At 44.4% G+C, this 24,269-nt stretch overlaps 1 protein-coding gene across 3 annotated transcripts in view; it reads right to left on the reverse strand.

Moving 5' to 3' along the window:
* Window positions 1-24,269, reverse strand: part of LOC122922070 (ciliary neurotrophic factor receptor subunit alpha-like) — a 148,472-nt gene that overhangs the window by 40,609 nt on the left and 83,594 nt on the right. For all 3 annotated transcript variants that reach the window (XR_006387082.1, XM_044272516.1, XM_044272517.1), the window contains exons 4-6: window positions 14,395-14,512; window positions 10,164-10,330; window positions 5,204-5,367 (exon numbers count right to left, since the gene is read on the reverse strand). Coding sequence is in view for 2 of the 3 variants with exons in the window: in XM_044272516.1 (XP_044128451.1) it covers window positions 5,204-5,367; window positions 10,164-10,330; window positions 14,395-14,512 (449 nt within the window). In the remaining variant the exon portion in view is untranslated. The remainder of the gene's footprint in view (window positions 1-5,203; window positions 5,368-10,163; window positions 10,331-14,394; window positions 14,513-24,269) is intronic.

Consider the following 24,269-nt stretch of genomic DNA (forward strand, 5'->3'; position numbering starts at 1 on the left):
CCTGTCTATATACCAGTGTCGGTGCAGTGTGGATCCATTATTCCTGCCTATATAGCAGTGTCGGTGTAGTGTGGATCCATTATTCCTGTCTATATACCAGTGTCGGTGCAGTGTGGATCCATTATTCCTGCCTATATAGCAGTGTCGGTGTAGTGTGGATCCATTATTCCTGTCTATATACCAGTGTCGGTGCAGTGTGGATCCATTATTCCTGCCTATATAGCAGTGTCGGTGCAGTGTGGATCCATTATTCCTGTCTATATAGCAGTGTCGGTGCAGTGTGGATCCATTATTCCTGCCTATATACCAGTGTCGGTGCAGTGTGGATCCATTATTCCTGTCTATATACCAGTGTCGGTGCAGTGTGGATCCATTATTCCTGTCTATATACCAGTGTCGGTGCAGTGTGGGACCCATTATTCCTGCCTATATACCAGTGTCGGTGCAGTGTGGATTCATTATTCCTGTCTATATACCAGTGTCGGTGCAGTGTGGATTCATTATTCCTGTCTATATAGCAGTGTCGGTGCAGTGTGGATCCATTATTCCTGTCTATATACCAGTGTCGGTGCAGTGTGGATCCATTATTCCTGTCTATATACCAGTGTCGGTGCAGTGTGGCTCCATTATTCCTGCCTATATACCAGTGTTGGTGCAGTGTGGATCCATTATTCCTGTCTATATACCAGTGTCGGTGCAGTGTGGATCCATTATTCCTGCCTATATACCAGTGTTGGTGCAGTGTGGATATTGAATTAACTGCAAAGAAATATTGGGGGTCAGTCAGCACATCCAGTGCACAGGTGCGCGTTGCCATGGCTGAAAGCACAAAGGCCAAAAAATATACAAGGCAACAGCATTCTGCAAACCAAATAAAGTACAATAATGGCAAATGCTACGCTCATACATTTGAGATGCTTGGCAAATCATTTTGTACAGAATTATTTGGGCCCGTCTGCCAAACGTCAAGGCGATCTCAGAAAGATATTTAATTAGGCTTTTTTCGTTGTTCTTTATGTAATGGGATCTTAATTGCTGTTTATTCTCTTTTTCGCATCAATTCAAATTTCAATTCTAGAGACTGAAAACCTGTCCTAACTTCTCACAGATGAGGGTTTGCTACCATTGTACCCTCCGCACTGCAGACTGACTTCCCTGCACTGATACACTGTAGCAGAAGCTCCGGTGGCCCACAGACATTCTGCTCAGATCTGGACGGAAGATTTACAACTAAAATCATTAAATGTCTGAACCGGAGGCTGCGGTTGGAGCGGAGCTGTTTTCTGAGCCCCTCTGGACCCTCAGTGGGGGGAAGGGGAGGTTGGGGTGAGATTGATGATGGCCATGGCTGCTGGCGGCGTCCACCTGCATCAAAGGCAGAGGACTGAGAGCGGAGCAATCAATGGGGTCTTCATGAGCTCGCTGGGCTTCCTAGGCCTCCTCTCCGCTCACTGCTTTGTCAGACATTGACTTCTCCTTGCTCGGAGGAGGCGCTGGCAGCCGAACAAAGCAAAGCTCCAAGAATGGCGGGCCAAGCGGAACAAACATCAAAAGAATGACTAGCCGGGTGGCATCCCTCTAATCACTGCCATGCACTGATGCCCCTCGGTGCCCACGCTGAATGGGTCCTAATGTCCTTCCTGCAGTTCACAGTCCGCTCCATAGAGGGCAACGCAACAGCATAATAATATCACACACTACGGTGCCAATACCCAGACCTTCAGGCACGTTGCCCTCCAAGGGGTCACAAGGGGTGCGCAGGTGGCACTCGCCTCTTACCCGTTGGTGTCTTGTTGCCACTTTGCCACATAAAAAGACACCAGGTGCTTCACATGTGAGCCATTGGGGACAGCTTGATGCTAATGTCTGTAAAGCGCTGCGGAATATAGTACCGCTATATAAAATAACTAAATGATTCCTACTGGAACATGAAACCGCACATAATGACCCCGCGGACACAGGACAGGCTGCAGAAGTCCAGGCGAGATGAAATGGAAATCACCAGATATGGATATTATAGTGATTAATAATCTGGTGAGCTGTCCCTGCTGTTCTCTGTTCTGCCACTAGTGGGAGCTCCTCCCATAATAATAGGAATAATGTCACAATCACCACCATCATCCTCATCCTCCGTCTTTTATTTGCTCTGCTTGCTTGCATCGATTCTTGCTCTCTGTTACCTCTGTTCGCTAGTGACTGTGTAATTGGCTCAATATTGGGGAGCATAGCAAGAGCGGCTGCTCATGGGCGGCATCTGTGGTTAAACCCCGCCTCTGATTATTGTGGGGCACGCCCAATTTAGAAAACGAAGGAGTCAGGGCAACACTAAAAATTTGCACAAGCTAAGGAGTGACATCACTGCGGAGGCGTGGTGACATCATTTAGTGTAAAGTGCTCGGGCAGGGAGTCCCGAGGCACCTTGGTCCCCCTCAATCAGTCATCACCCTGGCACCTGGTGCCCTATATCTCAGCAGACGAGGCCGTCGTCGTCACCCCCTGTCCAGAGGCGTAAGAATGAGAAGACGTCTTGAGGAGTTGACCTTTCAGGTGGATACATGTAGCAACATTGTAACCTCTGGCCACGCCCCCTTCCTTAAAGAAACAAAATAGTCATTTGATAAAAAACGGTAAAAAAATGGAATCGCCACAGATGAAAATGGCCGACCACGGGGTCAATGTGTGATGAGAAAAGCGCGACTGCCTCCCTGTCACGGCTACGGCGGTACGAGGAGTACGAGGCGTCTGCCCTGCCGGGGACACCGTCCTTCACGGCCGGTCACGGGCGCCGCGTCCTCTCCTGCTGATTCAGATAAGGCAGGGGTAATGCATCTGCCATCGATCGCAGCCCATGAATACTGCATATTAATTTCCGTAAGCGGCGCCCTCATCCCCTCGCTTCCTCCGCTCTGCCTCGTCCTAATTGACATTGCTTGAATTAAGTGCAGGGAGCTTTGTGTCAGGTCCTGGAGCAGCCTGGTAATTAGAGAGTGTGCCAGGGCACCGTGCCAGGGCTGGAGAGGCGGATATCAAAGGCCTGCCAGGGGGAGCTGTCCAGATGTGTCCCGCGCTATCTGCCAGGAAAAACGCCGCCACAAGTCATCTCCATCAGCGCCGCGACCTGACCAGGCGTGCCCCTCAGCTGGTCGTGACCTTGAGGACGCGGCTCCCTGCTAGTTCATGTGAGGCCAACCCGGCTGTGACATCATGGCCAATATGGATCTGCAGGTATGATGACTGAAGGGGCCCCACTAAGGTCTGAGGGCCCCACAGCCATACCTCAATTATGAATCGGACGCTCGGTGCGGCAGCCTGCGACTTTCACGCAGACTCCAGGCGTGTACAGAAGAATGGAATCCTACCGCCATTAATCAGGAATATTGCGCAGAACGTTCCGGCACAGCTTCACGAACATTCACTTAATGGATTTTCTTAATGGCTTCACTGGCAGCGGATTAGAAGACGACACTTCTCAGACCGGCTACTTATCTCTGGCGACGCTCTCCGGGGCAGCGCGGAGCATTAACGTAGACTGCACCACTGAGGAGGGGGCGGCCAGGAGGACGAGTCCAAACCCCTCTGACTACAACGTATCAATCATCTGTAATAGAAGCTTCCTACTCTTCATACATCCCTGATACATTAACCCCGAGGGGAGGGGGGGGGGGGGGTTGGGATCTGACGGCAGCAACAGGAAGTGACGTCATCGCCAAATATCAGAGATGTGATTGCAGAATTTACAATCCATTGTTTCTCCAGAGTTTCCCCTCAATGACCGAAACGTCACAGAAGAAAATGCAAACACTACATCTAGGACAATGCATCCCAGCAAGTGAGGACCTCTATCTACAGACACTGAACCAGCGGTCAGGTACCGGAGAGCTAGCGGGAGACCAGAGGAGGAGTGCAGCTCTAGAGGTGACTGGAGTAAGACCTAGTGTACAGGAAGTGGATAGATAGATATGACATAGATAGATAGATAGATAGATAGATAGATAGATAGATAATAGATAGATAGATAGATAGATGATAGATAGATAGATAGATATGAGATAGATAGATAATAGATATGAGATAGATAAATAGATGATAGATAGATAGATAGATAGATAGATAATAGATAGATAGATGATAGATAGATAGATAGATAGATAGATAGATAATAGATAGATAGATAGATAATAGATAGATAGATGATAGATAGATAATAGATAGATAGATAGATAGATAGATAGATAGATAGATAGGAGATAGATAGATAGATAGACAATAGATAGATAGATAGATAGGAGATAGATAGATAGATAGATAGATAGACAATAGATAGATAGATAGATAGGAGATAGATAGATAGATAGATAGATAGATAGATAGATGATAGATAGATAGATAGATAGATAGACAATAGATAGATAGATAGATAGATAGATAGATAGATAATAGATAGATAGATAGATAGATAGATAGATAGATAGATAGATAGACAATAGATAGATAGATAGATAGATAGGAGATAGATAGATAGATAGATAGATAATAGATAGATAGATTATAGATAGATAGATAGATGATAGATAGATGATAGATAGATAGATATGAGATAGATAGATAGATAGATATGAGATAGATAGATAGATAGAGAGATAGATAGATTGATAGATAATAGATAGATAGATAGATACGCTGACTGTATACCAGAGCCTGCAAAAACTTCCCAATCCAAGAGACTGACAGATCCCGGTACAGACTGAGCGCCCACAGCCTGCTCATTGAATCCGGGCGTCACAGACAGAGGTACATGCCCAGGGAGAGCAGACTGTGCCAGCAGTGCGACCAGGAGGCCGTGGAGGATGAGGCTCATTTCCTGCTGCGGTGCCCCAAATACTCAGCAGTGAGGGATTCTCACTTCAGGAGACTGTCTGATCTCTGCCCAGACTTCACCTCTATGGAGGAGGAAGAGGAGAACACAGTGGCCATAGCAGCACAATATATTACTGCCTGCCATAGACTGAGAGGAGCCTGATATACCATGGACTCCTATATCCCCGCCCCAGATGTGTCCCCATCCCCTAACCATGCCCAATAAGTTCCCACTTGCTTTGGCAATGCTAAAATGTATTTAGTCCTGCCAATAAAGCTGATTTGATAGGAGATAGATAGATAGATAGATAGATAGATAGATAGATAGACACGGCTCTGTACTCACATGCTGCCATTGGTCTACAATTAACGGCCGATATCGCAGGAAGAATTTGAGTGGAAACGATTCGGGGTCCGGCCAGGTGGATGGGGTCTGCCAGGTGACTTCCAGCCTCCGGGGGTTTCTGTGGACAGGCTTTGCCAGCACATTTTCTGGAGGATCAGGTTTCACTGTGGATGAAGAATACAACATTTTTAATCTCTTGACCACAAATTAATAAACTGTCAATCTCAATAAACTGGCGTCCTGGGTCAGATACCGCATCCACAGTGGACGAAAAATCTTCCCCAATGCAGTAAATATTTGAAACATAGTTATAGCAGCCGGCCATATCGCAGACACACATCACCGATATAAGGTTATGTCGCCAACAAGCCCTGAGCAGATGTACAAAGGTCACAAAAAATATGTGCCCCCAACAGGTAAAGTGCTCACATCTTCAAGGGTCTTATTTCAACCATTTCTTAAGATAAGACTTTCTCAGACGTTACTGAAAAGAATGTCCCGGGGACGCCTCCAGACTCTGCAGGTATCCTTCCTGAGATAAACACCAGTAATAAGCTATCATTTTGCATCTGTTCCCAAAGTACAAAATTATTAAAATTATTTAATTATGGAGTGGATTTAAAGGGGAATTCAGGCCACTCATGACATTACCAAGAGTAACACGATACTGAACTAACACTAACATATTAATGCTTCCAATGTGCAGCAATATGCTCCTATGTACGAGAATATAACTACTATAATACTGCCTACTATGTACAAGAATATAACTACTATAATACTGCCTCCTATGTACGAGAATATAACTACTATAATACTGCCTCCTATGTACAAGAATATAACTACTATAATACTGCTCCTATGTACAAGAATATAACTACTATAATACTGTCCTATGTACAGGAATATAACTACTATAATACTGCTCCTATGTACAGGAATATAACTACTATAATACTGCTCCTATGTATAAGAATATAACTACTATAATACTGCTCCTATGTACAGGAATATAACTACTATAATACTGCTCCTATGTACAAGAATTTAACGACTATAATACTGCTCCTATGTACAAGAATATAACTACTATAATACTGCTCCTATGTACAGGAATATAACTACTATAATACTGCCTCCTATGTACAAGACTATAACTACTATAATAGTGCTCCTATGTACAAGAATATAACTACTATAATACTGCTCCTATGTACAAGACTATAACTACTATAATACTGCTCCTATGTACAAGAATATAACTACTATAATACTGCTCCTATGTACAAGAATATAACTACTATAATACCGCTCCTATGTACAAGACTATACCTACTATAATACTGCTCCTATGTACAGGAATATAACTACTATAATACTGCCTCCTATGTACAAGAATATAACTACTATAATACTGCTCCTATGTACAAGAATATAACTACTATAATACTGCCTACTATGTACAAGACTATAACTACTATAATACTGCTCCCATGTACAAGACTATAACTACTATAATACTGCTCCTATGTACAAGAATATAACTGCTATAATACTGCTCCTATGTACAAGACTATAACTACTATAATACTGCTCCTATGTACAAGAATATAACTACTATAATACTGCTCCTATGTACAAGACTATACTACTATATACTGCCTCCTATGTACAAGAAAATAACTACTATATACTGCTCCTATGTACAAGAATATAACTACTATAATACTGCTACTATGTACAAGAATATAACTACTATAATACTGCTCCTATGTACAAGAATATAACTACTATAATACTGCTCCTGTGTACAAGAATATAACTACTATAACACCGCTCCTATGTACAAGAATATAACTACTATAATACCGCTCCTATGTACAAGAATATAACTACTATAATACGGCTCCTGGCTCCTATGTACAAGAATATAACTACTATAATACTGCCTCCTATGTACAGGAATATAACTACTATAATACTGCCTCCTATGTACAAGAATATAACTACTATAATACTGCCTCCTATGTACAAGAATATAACTACTATAATACTGCTCCTTTGTACAAGAATATAACTACTATAATACTGCCTCCTATGTACAAGAATATAACTACTATAATACTGCTCCTTTGTACAAGACTATAACTACTATAATACTGCCTCCTATGTACAAGAATATAACTACTATAATACTGCTCCTATGTACAAGAATATAACTACTATAATACTGCTCCTATGTACAAGAATATAACTACTATAATACTGCCTCCTATGTACAAGAATATAACTACTATAATACTGCCTCCTATGTACAAGAATATAACTACTATAATACTGCAACTGTGTACAAGAATATAACTACTATAATACTGCTCCTATGTACAAGAATATAACTACTATAATACTGCCTCCTATGTACAAGAATATAACTACTATAATACTGCTCCTATGTACAGGAATATAACTACTATAATACTGCCTCCTATGTACAAGACTATAACCACTATAATATTGCTCCTATGTACAAGAATCTAACTACTATAATACTGCTCCTATGTACAAGAATATAACTACTATAATACTGCCTCCTATGTACAAGAATATAACTACTATAATACTGCTCCTATGTACAAGAATATAACTACTATAATACTGCCCCCATGCACAAGAATATAACTACTATAATACTGCTCCTATGTACAAGAATATAACTACTATAATACTGCTCCTATGTACAAGAATATAACTACTATAATACTGCTCCTATGTACAAGAATATAACTACTATAATACTGCTCCTATGTACAAGAATATAACTACTATAATACTGCTCCTATGTACAAGAATATAACTACTATAATACTGCCCCCATGCACAAGAATATAACTACTATAATACTGCTCCTATGTACAAGAATATAACTACTATAATACTGCTCCTATGTACAAGAATATAACTACTATAATACTGCTCCTATGTACAAGAATATAACTACTATAATACTGCTCCTATGTACAAGAATATAACTACTATAATACTGCTCCTATGTACAACAATATTACTAGTATAATACTGCTTCCATCCACATGATGTCCCACACTTGCTTCAGGTTGAATACTTCAGTACTTCTTTGGTCTTTTATGACCAATGATGTTCTAATTATTTCTTGGACTGTATTCACATACGGCCGAGTTTCCATTTGTTCGCCCCCTTGGAGATGATTGGGTTAATTTCTCCTCCGACTCTTGGACGTCTCGCAGAGGAGGCAGTCGGCAGTGGAGTATGAGACGGAGAACGTCAGTGAGCCACAAAACCTCAGCAGTTTCACAGCCAGGTCCAAATGTTCTGCTTCCCATGTCTTTCCAATTTAATTAGTTATATTGGCGCCGCAGTCACATGTGCTGCCAGACGAGCGGTAAGCCAATGCAATTAAAACTATGGCGGCTTTCTCGGGATGAGTCGTGTGACATCAGGATGGCTCTGGGACGCCGCTCGCTCTCATTCTCACACTCGATTAGGCTTCACTTTGATCCCACTTTGTTTTTCAGGAGTCTGATTGATCCATGTTCCTTCTGGGTCCGCAGCGGCGTCACGGCGTGAGCGCAATTCTAAACAACAGCTTCCTGCAGCCTCCTCATGGTCCTCAGATCACACAGATTATGGCCACAAATCTCTAAACTGCTATGCTCAAACTCGTGAAACATCTGCAAGTTACATAGTGGGAGGAGCAGGGTCCCCTGCAGCACAGAGAATTTCAGGAAAAGAGTGGGAGATCTATAGTGTAAACAGGTCTCTGCCTGGCAGCTTTATTGGTTCCCCATGAAGAAGTGAGGCCACTGAGATGAGCTTGAGGACACAGTTCCATGGTCTTGATCTCTGATATAGGCTGCTGGGGGCAGTACAAATCAAAAGCAGGCTCCTGCAGGATCCTAGGATAAGGAGATCCAGCAGGAATTGCATAGATGGGTTTCCTGCTCAACCTGAGGTCCACCCTGAGGAGCAGGTGAGTAAAAAGTGGTGACTGAACTAAAGGCAAACGTTACCAGAGACCTGAAGAAGATGGAAGCTCCTGCAAACCCCAACCTGGACAGCACAGTCCTCACTGAGGTGAGGTTGACCTGGAGGAGGAACACTGAGTAGTCACAATACCCTAGGGAGTCAGCACCTATAGCTCCTGTGCCACCTCCATGAAAAAGCAACATAACCCCTTCAAGTGATCTCAGGAACCCTGCCCAACGCGCCCAACAATAGAACGTGCCAGTCCATCTAGAAGCAGGCCAAGCACCTACAGCAGGAGATTTACCAGGGGCGGACTGGCCACAGACCCTACAGGGAGGAGGTGAAGAGTGGACAGGGGCCTGGGAGGAGAACCAAGATTTTTTAGTGATTGGGCAACTCTGGTAGGGTGACCCTGGTACTGGAGATGTCGTCAATGTCTTGAGAGAAGGTGATTTGGGGAAGAGACCAGGATTTGGGACAGTAAGGACTACAGGGCGTATTAGGATTGTACAGGGTCGGCCATGAAAATCAGACACCTATCCCCTTTGTTTGGTCTGCATAGGCTTCATGCCTCAAAACTGTCCTACAGTAAAACAGTCACCCAAAGCAACCAATCAGAGCTCAGCTTTCACATTAACCAATCACAGCTCAGCTTTCAGAGCATCAAATTAGAGCTCAGCTTTCAGAACAACCAATCAGAGCTCACCTTTCATAGCAACCAATCAGAGCTCAGCTTTCATAGCAACTGGATCTCAGCCTTCGTAGCCAATCGGAGCTCAGATTTCATAGCAAATAATCAGCGCTCAACATTCGTAGCAACCAAAAGGTAATGTAACCTACGGGGTGCAGAGGTGGTGTCTCAGTCTCAGGCCCTGATGCCGGAAGGGGTCCAGGGCCCCTCTACCACAGGAGCTGAGGCTTGGCCTTTGAGATCTCGTTAGTCAGTTATATCCCTTACCTATCATGAACTCGTCGAAGCTGATGGTGTTGGAGCTCTTCCCCAGAGCGTTGCTGGCCACGACGGTCACCTCATACTTCAGCGTGGAAAAGAGGCGGCTGTACTTGATGTGACACCTGTTTTTGGGGAAGGGGTCTCTCTCACAGTAGAGCTGCGTGGAGCCGTGCCTGCAAATACATAAAGAAATGTTCATCAGCTGCGGTACACATCCCATATATACCCACCAGGTGCGGACTGGGAGCTTAAAGTGGCCCTCGAAAGAAACCTAAAAGTGGCCCCTGTTGTAGGCAGGTCCAGGTTGGCAGGAGGTGGGGCAACACAAATAGGCAGGGACAACAGCAGCAGGCGGGGCCAGCAATACCGTAGTGCAGCACAAAAAAACCGCCGCAAAAGAACCAATTACTACAGTGCAGCACAAAATACCGCCCCAGAAGAACCAAATACTACAGTGCAGCACAAAATACCGCCCCAGAAGAACCAATTACTACAGTGCAGCACAAAATACCGCCCCAGAAGAATCAAATACCACAGTGCAGCACAAAATACTGCCCCAGAAGAACCAAATACTACAGTGCAGCACAAAATACCGCCCCAGAAGAACCAATTACTACAGTGCAGCACAAAATACCGCCCCAGAAGAACCAAATACCACAGTGCAGCACAAAACACCGCCCCAGAAGAACCAAATACTACAGTGCAGCACAAAATACCGCCCCAGAAGAACCAATTACTACAGTGCAGCACAAAAAAACCGCAGCAAAAGAACCAATTACTACAATGCAGCACAAAATACCGCCCCAGAAGAACCAAATACTACAGTGCAGCACAAAATACCGCCCCAGAAGAACCAATTACTACAGTGCAGCACAAAATACCGCCCCAGAAGAACCAAATACCACAGTGCAGCACAAAATACCACCCCAGAAGAACCAAATACTACAGTGCAGCACAAAATACCTCCCCAGAAGAACCAATTACTACAGTGCAGCACAAAATACCGCCCCAGAAGAACCAAATACTTCAGTGCAGCACAAAATACCGCCCCAGAAGAACCAAATACTACAGTGCAGCACAAAATACCGCCCCAGAAGAACCAAATACTACAGTGCAGCACAAAATACCACCCCAGAAGAACCAAATACTACAGTGCAGCACAAAATACCGCCCCAGAAGAACCAAATACTACAGTGCAGCGCGAAATATTGTCCCAGAAGGACCAAATACTACAGTGCAGCACAAATACCGCCCCAGAAGAACCAAATACTACAGTGCAGCACAAAATACCACCCCAGAAGAACCAAATACTACAGTGCAGCGCAAAATATTGTCCCAGAAGAACCAAATACTACAGTGCAGCACAAAATATTGTCCCAGAAGAACCAAATACTACAGTGCAGCACAAAATACCGCCCCAGAAGAACCAAATACTACAGTGCAGCACAAAATACCGCCCCAGAAGAACCAATTACTACAGTGCAGCACAAAATACCGCCCCAGAAGAACCAAATACCACAGTGCAGCACAAAATACCGCCCCAGAAGAACCAAATACTACAGTGCAGCACAAAATACCGCCCCAGAAGAACCAATTACTACAGTGCAGCACAAAAAAAACGCCGCAAAAGAACCAATTACTACAGTGCAGCACAAAATACCGCCCCAGAAGAACCAAATACTACAGTGCAGCACAAAATACCGCCCCAGAAGAACCAATTACTACAGTGCAGCACAAAATACCGCCCCAGAAGAACCAAATACCACAGTGCAGCACAAAATACCGCCCCAGAAGAACCAAATACTACAGTGCAGCACAAAATACCGCCCCAGAAGAACCAAATACTACAGTGCAGCACAAAATACCGCCCCAGAAGAACCAAATACTTCAGTGCAGCACAAAATACCACCCCAGAAGAACCAAATACTACAGTGCAGCACAAAATACCGCCCCAGAAGAACCAAATACTACAGTGCAGCGCGAAATATTGTCCCAGAAGAACCAAATACTACAGTGCAGCACAAAATACCGCCCCAGAAGAACCAAATACTACAGTGCAGCGCAAAATACCACCCCAGAAGAACCAAATACTACAGTGCAGCGCAAAATATTGTCCCAGAAGAACCAAATACTACAGTGCAGCACAAAATACCGCCCCAGAAGAACCAAATACTACAGTGCAGCACAAAATACCGCCCCAGAAGAACCAAATACTACAGTGCAGCACAAAATACCACCCAAAAAGAACCAATTACTACAGTGCAGCACAAAATACCGCTCCAGAAGAACCAATTACTACAGTGCAGCACAAAATACCGCCCCAGAAGAACCAAATACTACAGTGCAGCACAAAATACCGCCCCAGAAGAACCAAATACTACAGTGCAGCACAAAATACCGCCCCAGAAGAACCAATTACTACAGTGCAGCACAAAATACCGCCCAAAAAGAACCAATTACTACAGTGCAGCACAAAATACCGCCCCAGAAGAACCAATTACTACAGTGCAGCACAAAATACCTCCCCAGAAGAACCAAATACTACAGTGCAGCACAAAATACCACCCCAGAAGAACCAATTACTACAGTGCAGCACAAAATACCACCCCAGAAGAACCAAATACTACAGTGCAGCACAAAATACCACCCCAGAAGAACCAATTACTACAGTGCAGCACAAAATACCACCCCAGAAGAACCAAATACTACAGTGCAGCACAAAATACCGCCCCAGAAGAACCAAATACTACAGTGCAGCACAAAATACCACCCCAGAAGAACCAATTACTACAGTGCAGCACAAAATACCACCCCAGAAGAACCAAATACTCTAGTGCAGCACAAAATACCGCCCCAGAAGAACCAAATACTACAGTGCAGCACAAAATACCACCCCAGAAGAACCAATTACTACAGTGCAGCACAAAATACCACCCCAGAAGAACCAAATACTACAGTGCAGCACAAAATACCGCCCCAGAAGAACCAAATACTACAGTGCAGCACAAAATACCGCCCCAGAAGAACCAAATACTTCAGTGCAGCACAAAATACCACCCCAGAAGAACCAAATACTACAGTGCAGCACAAAATACTGCCCCAGAAGAACCAAATACTACAGTGCAGCGCGAAATATTGTCCCAGAAGAACCAAATACTACAGTGCAGAGCAAAATACAGCCCCAGAAGAACTAAATACTACAGTGCAGCACAAAATACCGCCCCAGAAGAACCAAATACTACCGTGCAGAGCAAAATACAGCCCCAGAAGAACCAAATACTACAGTGCAGCGCGAAATATTGTCCCAGAAGAACCAAATACTACAGTGCAGCGCAAAATATTGTCCCAGAAGAACCAAATACTACCGTGCAGAGCAAAATACAGCCCCAGAAGAACCAAATACTACAGTGCAGCGCAAAATATTGTCCCAGAAGAACCAAATACTACAGTGCAGAGCAAAATACAGCCCCAGAAGAACTAAATACTACAGTGCAGCGCAAAATATTGTCCCAGAAGAACCAAATACTACAGTACAGCACAAAATACCGCCCCAGAAGAACCAAATACTACCGTGCAGCACAGAATACTGCTCCCCGCTGCAGTATTAAACTGTCTCACTGTCCTGAGGATGGCGATACAGTTGAATTCAGGAGGATACCTGCTCCCCCGGCCAAATGTGTAAGAGCATTGGATCATTATGTACTCAGCCGATGGCCGTGAGAAGGGCTCTGGTGGTCTCCTGGGCATCATCAGCTCAACTGGAAATTTTCCTGTATGGTCTGTGACCAGGCCGCTCCTGATACCTGCCAATCTGTATGCAGGAAGCATCACTCCCATCATCCTATCGCTCTGTACACACTGTGCTGCCCCCACGCAACCAATCACACGGTAGCTTTCATCTGTCAAGAGCACAATATGAAATGAAAGCGGCGCTGTGACTGGCTGCTCTGGGTAACGTGGACAGTATCCTAATCTCCCCCATGGCGTGGGACTAGTAGCAGTCGTCAGAGCTGTGGGATGATGGGAGTGATACGTTCTGTTTAAAGAGTTGTAGGATGATGAGGATGATACATTATGTGCAAGGTTTTGAGTGGGGTGATTCTGTGTACTGCGGAATGGGATGATGTGAGTGATAACCGTAAAGAGCTGCTCTACTGCAGGACAGAGAAGTAACGGCCCTGAATTCTGAGGGTTGCATTAAGGCGGAGGGGGGGGGTGGCGGTAGGGGGGTACATACCTAACAGTGATGTTGAAGTAGTTGGGGATGTAAGTCGGACTAGGTAGATGCCAGCTGCAGTAGAAGGACGCGGGGTAATTATTAGACCTGCACATCAGCACCGGCTCCTTAGGAGGGTCTGCAAGAAAGAGGAAGAAACATGGCCGTCACTGTACACAATACTGACAACCAGTCCATATAATACACCGCAAACTGGTCTGTAATAAGGACGACTACTGTGGGAAAGAAAAGCTGGAAAAATTCATATGATTGAGCTGGGACTGACAGAGTATAAACTGCTGGTGGCGCTTGGTCAATGATCACACAAGGTGGTGCCCCCTCTATTTTAGGTTCTGCAGCAGGGTATATGTTGAGGTCATATTAATACAGGGTGGCATCTCCCCTTGCTGACATACAGGCTGCCACTGCCACGATAGTGGTCATACAGATGCTGGATATCCTCCGGTCATCATTCTAGGTGGCTGTTGGCTGCTGTACTTGAGAGGTCCGTCTCTCCATCCAGTCCCAGACCTTCTCAATCTGGAGATCGAGCTGGTCAGGGGAGCTGCTTCTTACCCTGAAGAGCACCTTGTGTAGCGTGGGCTGAGTGCGGGCGGCATCGTTATCTTGTCAAAAAAGGCAGCAGGACTGGTTCCACGATGATGGGAACGGCCATGCAAGCTGATGGCGCCCCCCACAATGACACCTGGTCCTAGGTGTCTCTGCACTATGCATGGTGGCAGTAGACGTTCTCCATCCCTCCCGTGAACTCAGATGTGGTCATCAACAGCAAGCAATAGCGTTCAGTGACCAAAGCAGGTTCTGCCTTGCTACTAATGATGGCCACATTAGAGTTTTCAGAAGGGATGGAGAGCGTCTACTGCCATCATCCAGGTGTCATGGTGTGGGGTGCCATCAGCTACCATGGCTGTCCCCGTCTGGTATTCACTCCTCAGGCAGCCTGTGTTGGCATATCACCACTTGGGAGTTATATGCCTTGGGCAGAAAGTGACGGACCTTTGTGGATGACCCATTCTGAACACAGTAAGAAATGTATTATTGATACTGTATTGCACTATACGATATAAAGGCATGCGCTCTAATAATGTGTGTTATGCTGCCATCTACTGACCAACTCTATTATTACTGTTGGATATTATATTTGAGTGACAGATCTTTAGGGACCTGTGATTTGATCTGCATAAGGTCCTTATGTATTTAGTGGGAGCACATGGCAGAAAGGATAAATAGTGCTCTGCAGACCTCATGTCAGTAACAGGCAGGAGACGGAAGAGTGAGCTAGGAAGCCTCTGCTGGAAACAAAGCCAGAATGAATCCTGCAAGTACTTAGCTACATAGTGGAGGTGATTGGTACTAGTCATAATAGTACAACATTTCAGGGCATAGCTAGGTCACAGAGCTGCTAGGCATCAGAGAGGAGTTCAGATTAGACCTGGGCACGTGATGGACACAAAGGTGCACGGCTTGTTAGACGACTCGGCAGGGATTGCTGGACTATAACTTAGGAGCATAGTTGTAGGGGGTGCAGAGGTGGCACAGTGACTAGTATCATAAGTGGAACACGGAGGGGCTGTTGCAGATTTTGCTTTGGGTGCACCCAAGTGTCCAGTGCATGACCAGATCTTTATCCACTGGAAGTGGTGAAGGTTCCTATACCATGAAAGCAAGCACAGATCTTAAAATATTAAATCGTAGATATCCTTGCTAAAACTGTAAAATCACGTTAAGCTTAGGTATGAGACTCTGCCCGCCCCTCATCTATAGCAGGAGGGAAGCCATCGGCTAGCTGCTGCTATAGATTACCGGCCATTACATGGAGACTGAACACACTTAACTAGGCTGCGGAGGATTAACTACACTAATCTATATAATAGGACAGGCAATCAGGACGAGGAACAACTCGCAAGGCCAATCACGCCCTGGGGCCAGCACATTCATAGTGATCCAGTGCTGAAGCGTCCCATGTCTCATCGCTGCGCTACCGAGTACCAGCGAATGTTATACTTGGGATTTTATCCTAGAGAACACATATTACCGTACTCACTATGTCCCAAAATGTTCCTTCCACTGAAGTGAATGCATCTCTGCTCCTAGCTTCTGGGAAATCACGTGGGCTATCATGTGGCGCTTCTCCCCTTTTCTAGGTGTAGATATTGGTAAATTTGTCGGGCCGACAAGCGCCTGTTACAGCCCTCGCCGTTCCCATGTGACAAAATATTGTCGCACAGATGTTTCAAAGTCTCAAGAAGGTCATGCGACTTTTATTTACCCTAAAAACTGGCCAAAAATGTTAGTAAATGACCCCCATTGTATGTGGGAAGTATGAAGAAAAGGCAAATAGGGGGGGAGTAGTGCAGTTGGAGCCTATAGACTGTATTCAGCTGAGGGACCGGGTAAACAGAGGAATCCACTCCTGGATATAAGACGCAGTTAGGACTCACAGGCCCCTGGGTCACCTAGTACACAGATCCTAGAAGAGTCTGCAGTATCAGCAGCCTTTATTGCACTTGCAGCATCTGTGGCCTTTATTGCACTAGCAGCAGAATCCACAGCTTTTATTGCACCTGCAGCCTTGACAGTCTTTATTGCACCTGCAGCAGCAGCGGCCTTTATTGCACCTGCAGCATCCGCAGCCTTTATTGCACCTGCAGCATCGACAGTCTTTATTGCACCTGCAGCATCCGCAGCCTTTATTGCACTTGCAGCAGTGGCAGCCTTTATTGCACCTGCAGCAGTGGCAGCCTTTATTGCACTTGCAGCAGTGGCAGCCTTTATTGCACTTGCAGCAGTGGCAGCCTTTATTGCACCTGCAGCAGTGGCGGCCTTTATTGCACCTGCAGCAGTGGCAGCCTTTATTGCACCTGCAGCATCCGCAGCCTTTATTGCACTTGCAGCAGTGGCAGCCTTTATTGCACCTGCAGCAGTGGCAGCCTTTATTGCACTTGCAGCAGTGGCAGCCTTTATTGCACCTGCAGCAGTGGCGGCCTTTATTGCACTTGCAGCAGTGGCAGCCTTTATTGCACTTGCAGCAGTGGCAGCCTTTATTGCACCTGCAGCAGTGGCAGCCTTTATTGCACTTGCAGCAGTGGCAGCCTTTATTGCACTTGCAGCAGTGGCAGCCTTTATTGCACCTGCAGCAGTGGCGGCCTTTATTGCACCTGCATCATTGGCAGCCTTTATTGCACCTGCAACATCCGCAGCCTTTATTGCACCTGCAGCCTTTATTGCACCTGTGGCCCTTATTGCACCTGCAGCATGGGTGGACTTTATTGCACCTGCAAATCCTGTTGCTAAGCGGCCCCTGGCACTCCCTGACAGTGCGGCGGTGCCCCTGAAGCTGGCACTGTTCGTTTACTATGGCGCTGCTGTTTGTTTTCAGTCATTGGCAGCGATTAGGATGGAATTGGTTGGTATTTTCTCGTAATAAAAGCGGTAATATTAATAACTGGCCTCGGGCTCCTTCTGCTTAATGCGTTTCCTGAAATCTTCCGCTGTGTCTCAGCGTGCAGGTGCCGGCCTGCTTGTGCCCCTTAAGCTACAGAAACATTTTAATTAAATATCACAGAAAGCTGAGGATTCCTCCTGGACCGTCCCCACACCTGGCTGCGGCTCTCCACCAGATTCTCCGGGAGACTACTCGGCTCTAACCCCCGGATCCTGAGAAACTATCAACCCCCTGTCTGGGAAGCACAAAGTAAGGCTGCGTCTTCTACCATGATTTCTCTCCACTAGCCATCCAAACAAGCACTTTACTCTCCTGAAATACTCTGTGCTGCTGTAGGATTTACATTTGTCTCATTTGCACTTGCAGAAGTTGCATTTCTCGAGCTTTTCCTTCAGGGCTGCTTTGTGTGCAATATATGAACATACTGAACCCTGGCAGAGAACTCGCCACGATCATGTATGAAGCCGCGCATCACGGGACTCTGCGGTAAACGCTGATTCTCATATTTTATGGTTTGCGGATACATTGTTGCTTGTGATACACAAGTTTTTAATTTAAAACACAACAAGGTCCTGGTATGATGTGATCCTCGTGTCCAGATGTGTTCTCTGCGCCCTGACAGTTCTACATTCCATCACTGAACACTTCTAAAATGAGTCATGTGACACCAGTGACATCATCGCCCACTAAATATAAGGCTATAACTCACGGAGGTGTCATCACTGATTTCCAAATATAAAGGATGACATTAATATGGAGCAGATATTGTATTTACCCAGAACACATGAAAATTCCTGCATTTTAAATATTAAAAAGAATGCGCCTTCCTGCTAAAAGGAGAAGCCTACAAAAACGAATTATACAACTGAGATTGTCAGTAACCATGTCTGGACTTTCAGTGAATGGAAGTTTATCTTGTGATGCTCCTGAAGAAATCAGAATTTCTCTATTTTATATATTTTTTTCAAAACAAGATAGTTAACAAAATCCAATACATTTGATATGTAATACCTCTCCTGACCACATGGTGTGCTGTTATGTGATAAACTATTGATAAGTGTTACATGTAATACCACTCCTGACCACATGGTGTGCTGTTATATGATAAAACCATTGATAAGTGTTACATGTAATACCACTCCTGACCACACGGTGTGCTGTTATGTGATAAAAGTATTGATAAGTGTTACATGTAATACCACTCCTGACCACATGGCGTGCTGTTATGTGATAAAACCATTGACAAGTATTACATGTAATACCACTCCTGACAACATGGTGTGCTGTTATGTGATAAACCATTGATAAGTGTTACATGTAATACCTCTCCTGACCACATGGTGTACTGTTATGTGATAAAACCATTGATTAGTGTTACTTGTAATACCACTCCTGACCACACGGTGTGCTTTTATGTGATAAAACCATTGATAAAAGTGTTACATGTAATACCACTCCTGACCACATGGCGTTCTGTTATGTGATAAAACCATTGACAAGTATTACATGTAATACCTGTAATACCTCTTCTGACCACATGGTGTGCTGTTATCTGATAAACCATTGATAATTGTTACATGTTATACCACTCCTGACCACATGGTGTGCTGTTATGTGATAAACCATTGATAAATTTTACATGTAATACCACTCCTGACCACATGGTGTGCTGTTATGTGATAAAACCATTGACAAGTATTACATGTAATACCACTCCTGACCACATGGTGTGCTGTTATGTGATAAAACCATTGACAAGTATTACATGTAATACCACTCCTGACCACATGGTGTGCTGTTATGTGATAAAACCATTGATAAGTGTTGCATGTAATACCACTCCTGACCACATGGTGTGCTGTTATGTGATAAAACCATTGATAAGTGTTGCATGTAATACCACTCCTGACCACATGGTGTGCTGTTATGTGATAAAACCATTGACAAGTATTACATGTAATACCACTCCTGACCATACGGTGTGCAGTTCTGGGGAACTATGTCTATAGAACAGTGAGCACATCCACATAGGCAGATGTAAGATCTCCTCTGCACTGTTAAATACAAATTCTCGGTTATTGGTGGGAGACCCAGCACCTCTGTAGTGATGATAAACAATACCCTGTGTCCAATTCAATTGAATTTCCTTTGATTTCAAAACTAATAGGTGGGGCAGGATAAGGACCCCCTTGTCTATTACCTGAAACGACCCTAACAAGCGGTGTGAACCAAACACCCCCTTAGCCTACAGCCTATTGAAAAACCGAACCCAAGCAGTGACCCTAAAAGACTGGAACGATCCCCCATAAGGTCTTATGCAGACACTTTCCTGTCCGCCCTCCACTCTCCATCTGCCATTGTGATAAGAACATCTGGTGAAGCATAAATTATATACAGCTAATATATATATGTACGTATACACAAGCCAAAGTGTGAGTCTGCCGCAACCCCTGACACTGGATCCGCTCTTCCCCTCACACCTGGTGCTTAAATCCCTTCAGAAAAATGTGTTTTCTTTGCTTTTCTATCAGTTTGTTGGCGTGAATCTCAGAGTTTCATAGCTTGCGGTCAATAATTTGTGACCCATGGCGGTGGAGTTGTGTATCGGGGGAGGCATCTATGGCTCTTACACTCCATTTCTGACGGGATTGGAGAAAAGGCAACTGGGTGTAGTTACATTTGGTCTTTGGCCCCAATCAAAAAATAATTAAAGTGCCATTGCCTTCCACATTTTGTTTGCTGGATGTCAATCAGCAAAGTTTGAGCCCCCAGATGGAGGTGTCTGCAGAAGCCAGTTGGACAGGAATCCACGTGATGACAGACAGCTGAACAAAGGAGCATCCGCCGGCGTACTCATCCTTACGACTACACATGCAGATGTCCACGCACATCATTGATCTTCCGCTGTTTTCTAATACAAGGGAAGTTTAATTTAGAACAGATTGGGATGAGTCCCATTGAGTTGTCAAGAGAGAACCCAGATCAAGCAGAAGAGAGCAAAAACAGACTCAAGCCTAGCAAACCTAACATGCAACGTAATGCCATACCCTCAAAACTATGTGCCCCTAGAGCGAGGTCATAGAATTTCCCAAATTGGATGATGCCATGGTTATGTGAAGAGTTCTGCTCCACATGTGGTCACCGGTTGTACTGAAGAACCTAAAATTCCAGTTTTGTCACATGTTAAAGTTCTGCAAGTCCCAACCAACACAGATGACACCATTCTTTAAATTCTCTTGAATTAAATAAGTTACCAAAGGAGAAGCAAGAACGTTAGGTTATGGAAGACCAGGGGGCACTCCATTGCTGCTATGGTCTAATAGTCTGCATTGTATCCACAGGACAAGGACAGAATGAAGGTAGGATGGAAGGGTACAATGATGCCTCCAAAACCCTAAATTGTATAAAGGCAAGTAATACAATCTTGAAGATTGAATTGAAGATTGAATTCTGGAGATTGCAACAAGAAAGAATCAAGTGGACCCTTGGGCAAATGTAGCTAGCTAACCTTAAAGGGCTTGTCTATCAGGGAAATGGCCACCAAAGAAGAAATTTCCTGCATGGGTGTGCCTTTCCCCAACATCATTTTATTATGGCCATTCATCTGCAGGTAAAGAGCATGTCTGGCCTCAAGTTTCCACACAAGAATCAGTTTGCCTGGAGTACCAGGAGCAGAACCTGGGGCAACCAGCTGACCATCAGAGGATGGAGTGGCTGTATTCTGAAAGAGGTTGTCTCTGAAGTGACAGACTGGCCTGGTTGATACTTATGGTAAAACGATGAGAAGACCCAGGGTCTTTGAAAAGGCAATCAAGCTCATAGGAAGAGAAGCAACAAGATGGATGGAGACAATCACAGGAGTCCCTAACAAGATGTCCGTAGACCCTAGCCAGAGCCCAAGTCAGAATTGGTCTTGTGGCAAAATGATGAGTGGTTCCCCTTTACTGAATAAATATGTGTGTTTACAGGAATCTTCTCTGTATTTATCTTGACCAACCTAACCAGACAATGTGATCTTCCACAGTCCATATTCCTCTCTTGTGGCGGTGGTAGTGAATATTCCCATACAACATACGGTAGGTGGTAAGGCTTGATGGCAGCAGTTCACTACGTTCCAGAAAAATGACTGTGGAGAATAATTAAATGACGGATGGGATTTGAGGACTTGGTGTCACCACGTTTGAGGTGACTAATAACATAATCCGAACTTTCCCAAAGCCTCTAAGCTGTTTAGTGAAAATGCCGAATTACGAGACTTTGATTAATAGGATTTTCTTGGGAGTTGATAAAACATAAAAGCTGTACTATCGCTCTTCTGTGTCGCTGTTACAATGTGGTGGCAGCAGAATATTTCACTCAACATAAGGAGAGGTTTAATGGGCCGTCGAGTGTTCTCTCCACGTGGTGGAGGTATGTTGGTTGACTCAGTATCCGCGAGAGAGGTGATATATAGCATTAGTCAATATGGCGCAATCATTACTCAGCGCATTGTGTAAGCCAATTTCTCTGGAATCTTAGAGGAGAGGGTCATAAACAGGAATAGGGAACATACATCCTATATATCATCTTGCTGAGACAACTCCAGGATGAAAAGTAAAGATTATAAGTTGTAGGACTTAAATTCCAGCACAGATATCCCGGAAGGTGACTTGTAGGGTAATTGGAATGGCATGGTCTTTGCAGTACATGTGCCATTCCATGAGAAGTGGATGATTTACTTCACTTTATATATGGCTGTGTAGGTGTAAAGGTCGGATGAACACATAATCCCAAATCCCTCAGCTCCTCTGTCTTCCCACTACAAGATGACACCAGAGATGAACTTGTTCCCCACCTCTCCAATCTTCACACGAATTCTGGAATGTGGGGACAAGATCCTATCACATCAAAGCTGGAATGAACGAGTGTAACACATTGAACCCGCGCTTTATAAATGAAAACAAGTGCTGGTAGCCATTTATCATGTCTTCTATTAAATGGCTGGGACGCAGATGGGAATCATCTCCTCTTCCACCTCCCAAACAATGAGGCTCAAATCCTACGGGAGGGAGTTGGTCTTCACAATGAAACAAATTAAATTATGAAGGATATTCTACACTATTCAAGATACATCTGGTTAACCTGTGCTCCACCACCTGGAAATCATTCTCACAAAGGATACATTAAAGGGATATGAGGCTTCTTTTTATAGATCAACCTCCTCCACACATGTTCATAGGATCCAAAGGTCAACAAAGTCCTGCAGAACAAGCTTCATCATTTTCCGTACAGTCACCTGAGTGACAGTCTCTCCATTGACTGCAATGCCAATGTGAACTGCAAATCACGCCAAGGACACAACCTAGAAGAACAATGCTCATAAGGATGGGTCTGATATTCCTAATGCAGTATTGGAAGCTAAAATCAGGAGTGGATATCATAGGAGAGAGTATAAAGGGCAGATATGACCTTATTATCCTGTTTTTTGAATTCTCTCCTGGTTTTGGCTTTTAAAACTTCATCAGGAAACCTGACTGTGTGGCCCCACCCTAAGACTAATTCTGCAAAATGCGACCTGTTCTTTTAATGGGGCCATCTGTGGCCTTCAACAGAAGGTTCTAAAATAACACTTATTTTATCAGGAACCTCTTCATCAACCCAGTGCTAACATTGGACAAGTTATTGTAAGGACCTACTCTGAGGCAAAAAGAAGGAGAACACCATGGAGATAATTATAACAGATTTCATCCTCTATACCAGTACTCCACCCAAGTTGGGACACAAGGGTCCCTTCTAAAAAGCTGGTCATATGTGGATATTTTGGTTGGCTGAAAAGGCCAATCCCACCTATTGACAACTTTTCATAACACAAATCATCAGTGTGTTGGTTGGCAAACAACGGCGCATATCTGTCAATACTGATCTTCCCTGTGTTTTTTTCAGTTGGATGCTTTAGATGAAAAGTTATTCAGGCCGAATGACAGATTTGTATCCTATTAATGGAAGACCAGACTACAGATCATGGCAGAGATGGCTCTATCTGATTTGTTTGCTTTGTTGTTTTAACTTATGCCATTGCCATCCAAGATGACAACCTTCAAACTATGACTGACAAGTCATCCAAAATACATCTGCCTGAAAGCCCTAATGTTTGGCCGGCCGACCACTACTTGGCTTCAAGGCATCAAGATCTTGTCCATGTGAACATATGATGAGTTCTACAAGATAATGCAGGAAGGAATAATAGGTTGCATGGGTGAGTGATGTATTTCTCCAAATCCTGGAGATTTTCAGGGTCTTCCAATATTATTTCTTCTTCTTGACTGTTCCTGACTACGCAGCTGTTATTGACCCACGTCTGGGCCCGATGCAGTGATACAGTAGGTTATAATGTGCTACCTTCCTGTACTGAACACGTCTTCATAAACACAGTCGTAAAAAGTAATGTAGG

The sequence above is a fragment of the Bufo gargarizans genome, chromosome 11 (genome assembly GCF_014858855.1).
Source record: "Bufo gargarizans isolate SCDJY-AF-19 chromosome 11, ASM1485885v1, whole genome shotgun sequence".
Taxonomy (NCBI): Eukaryota; Metazoa; Chordata; class Amphibia; order Anura; family Bufonidae; genus Bufo; species Bufo gargarizans.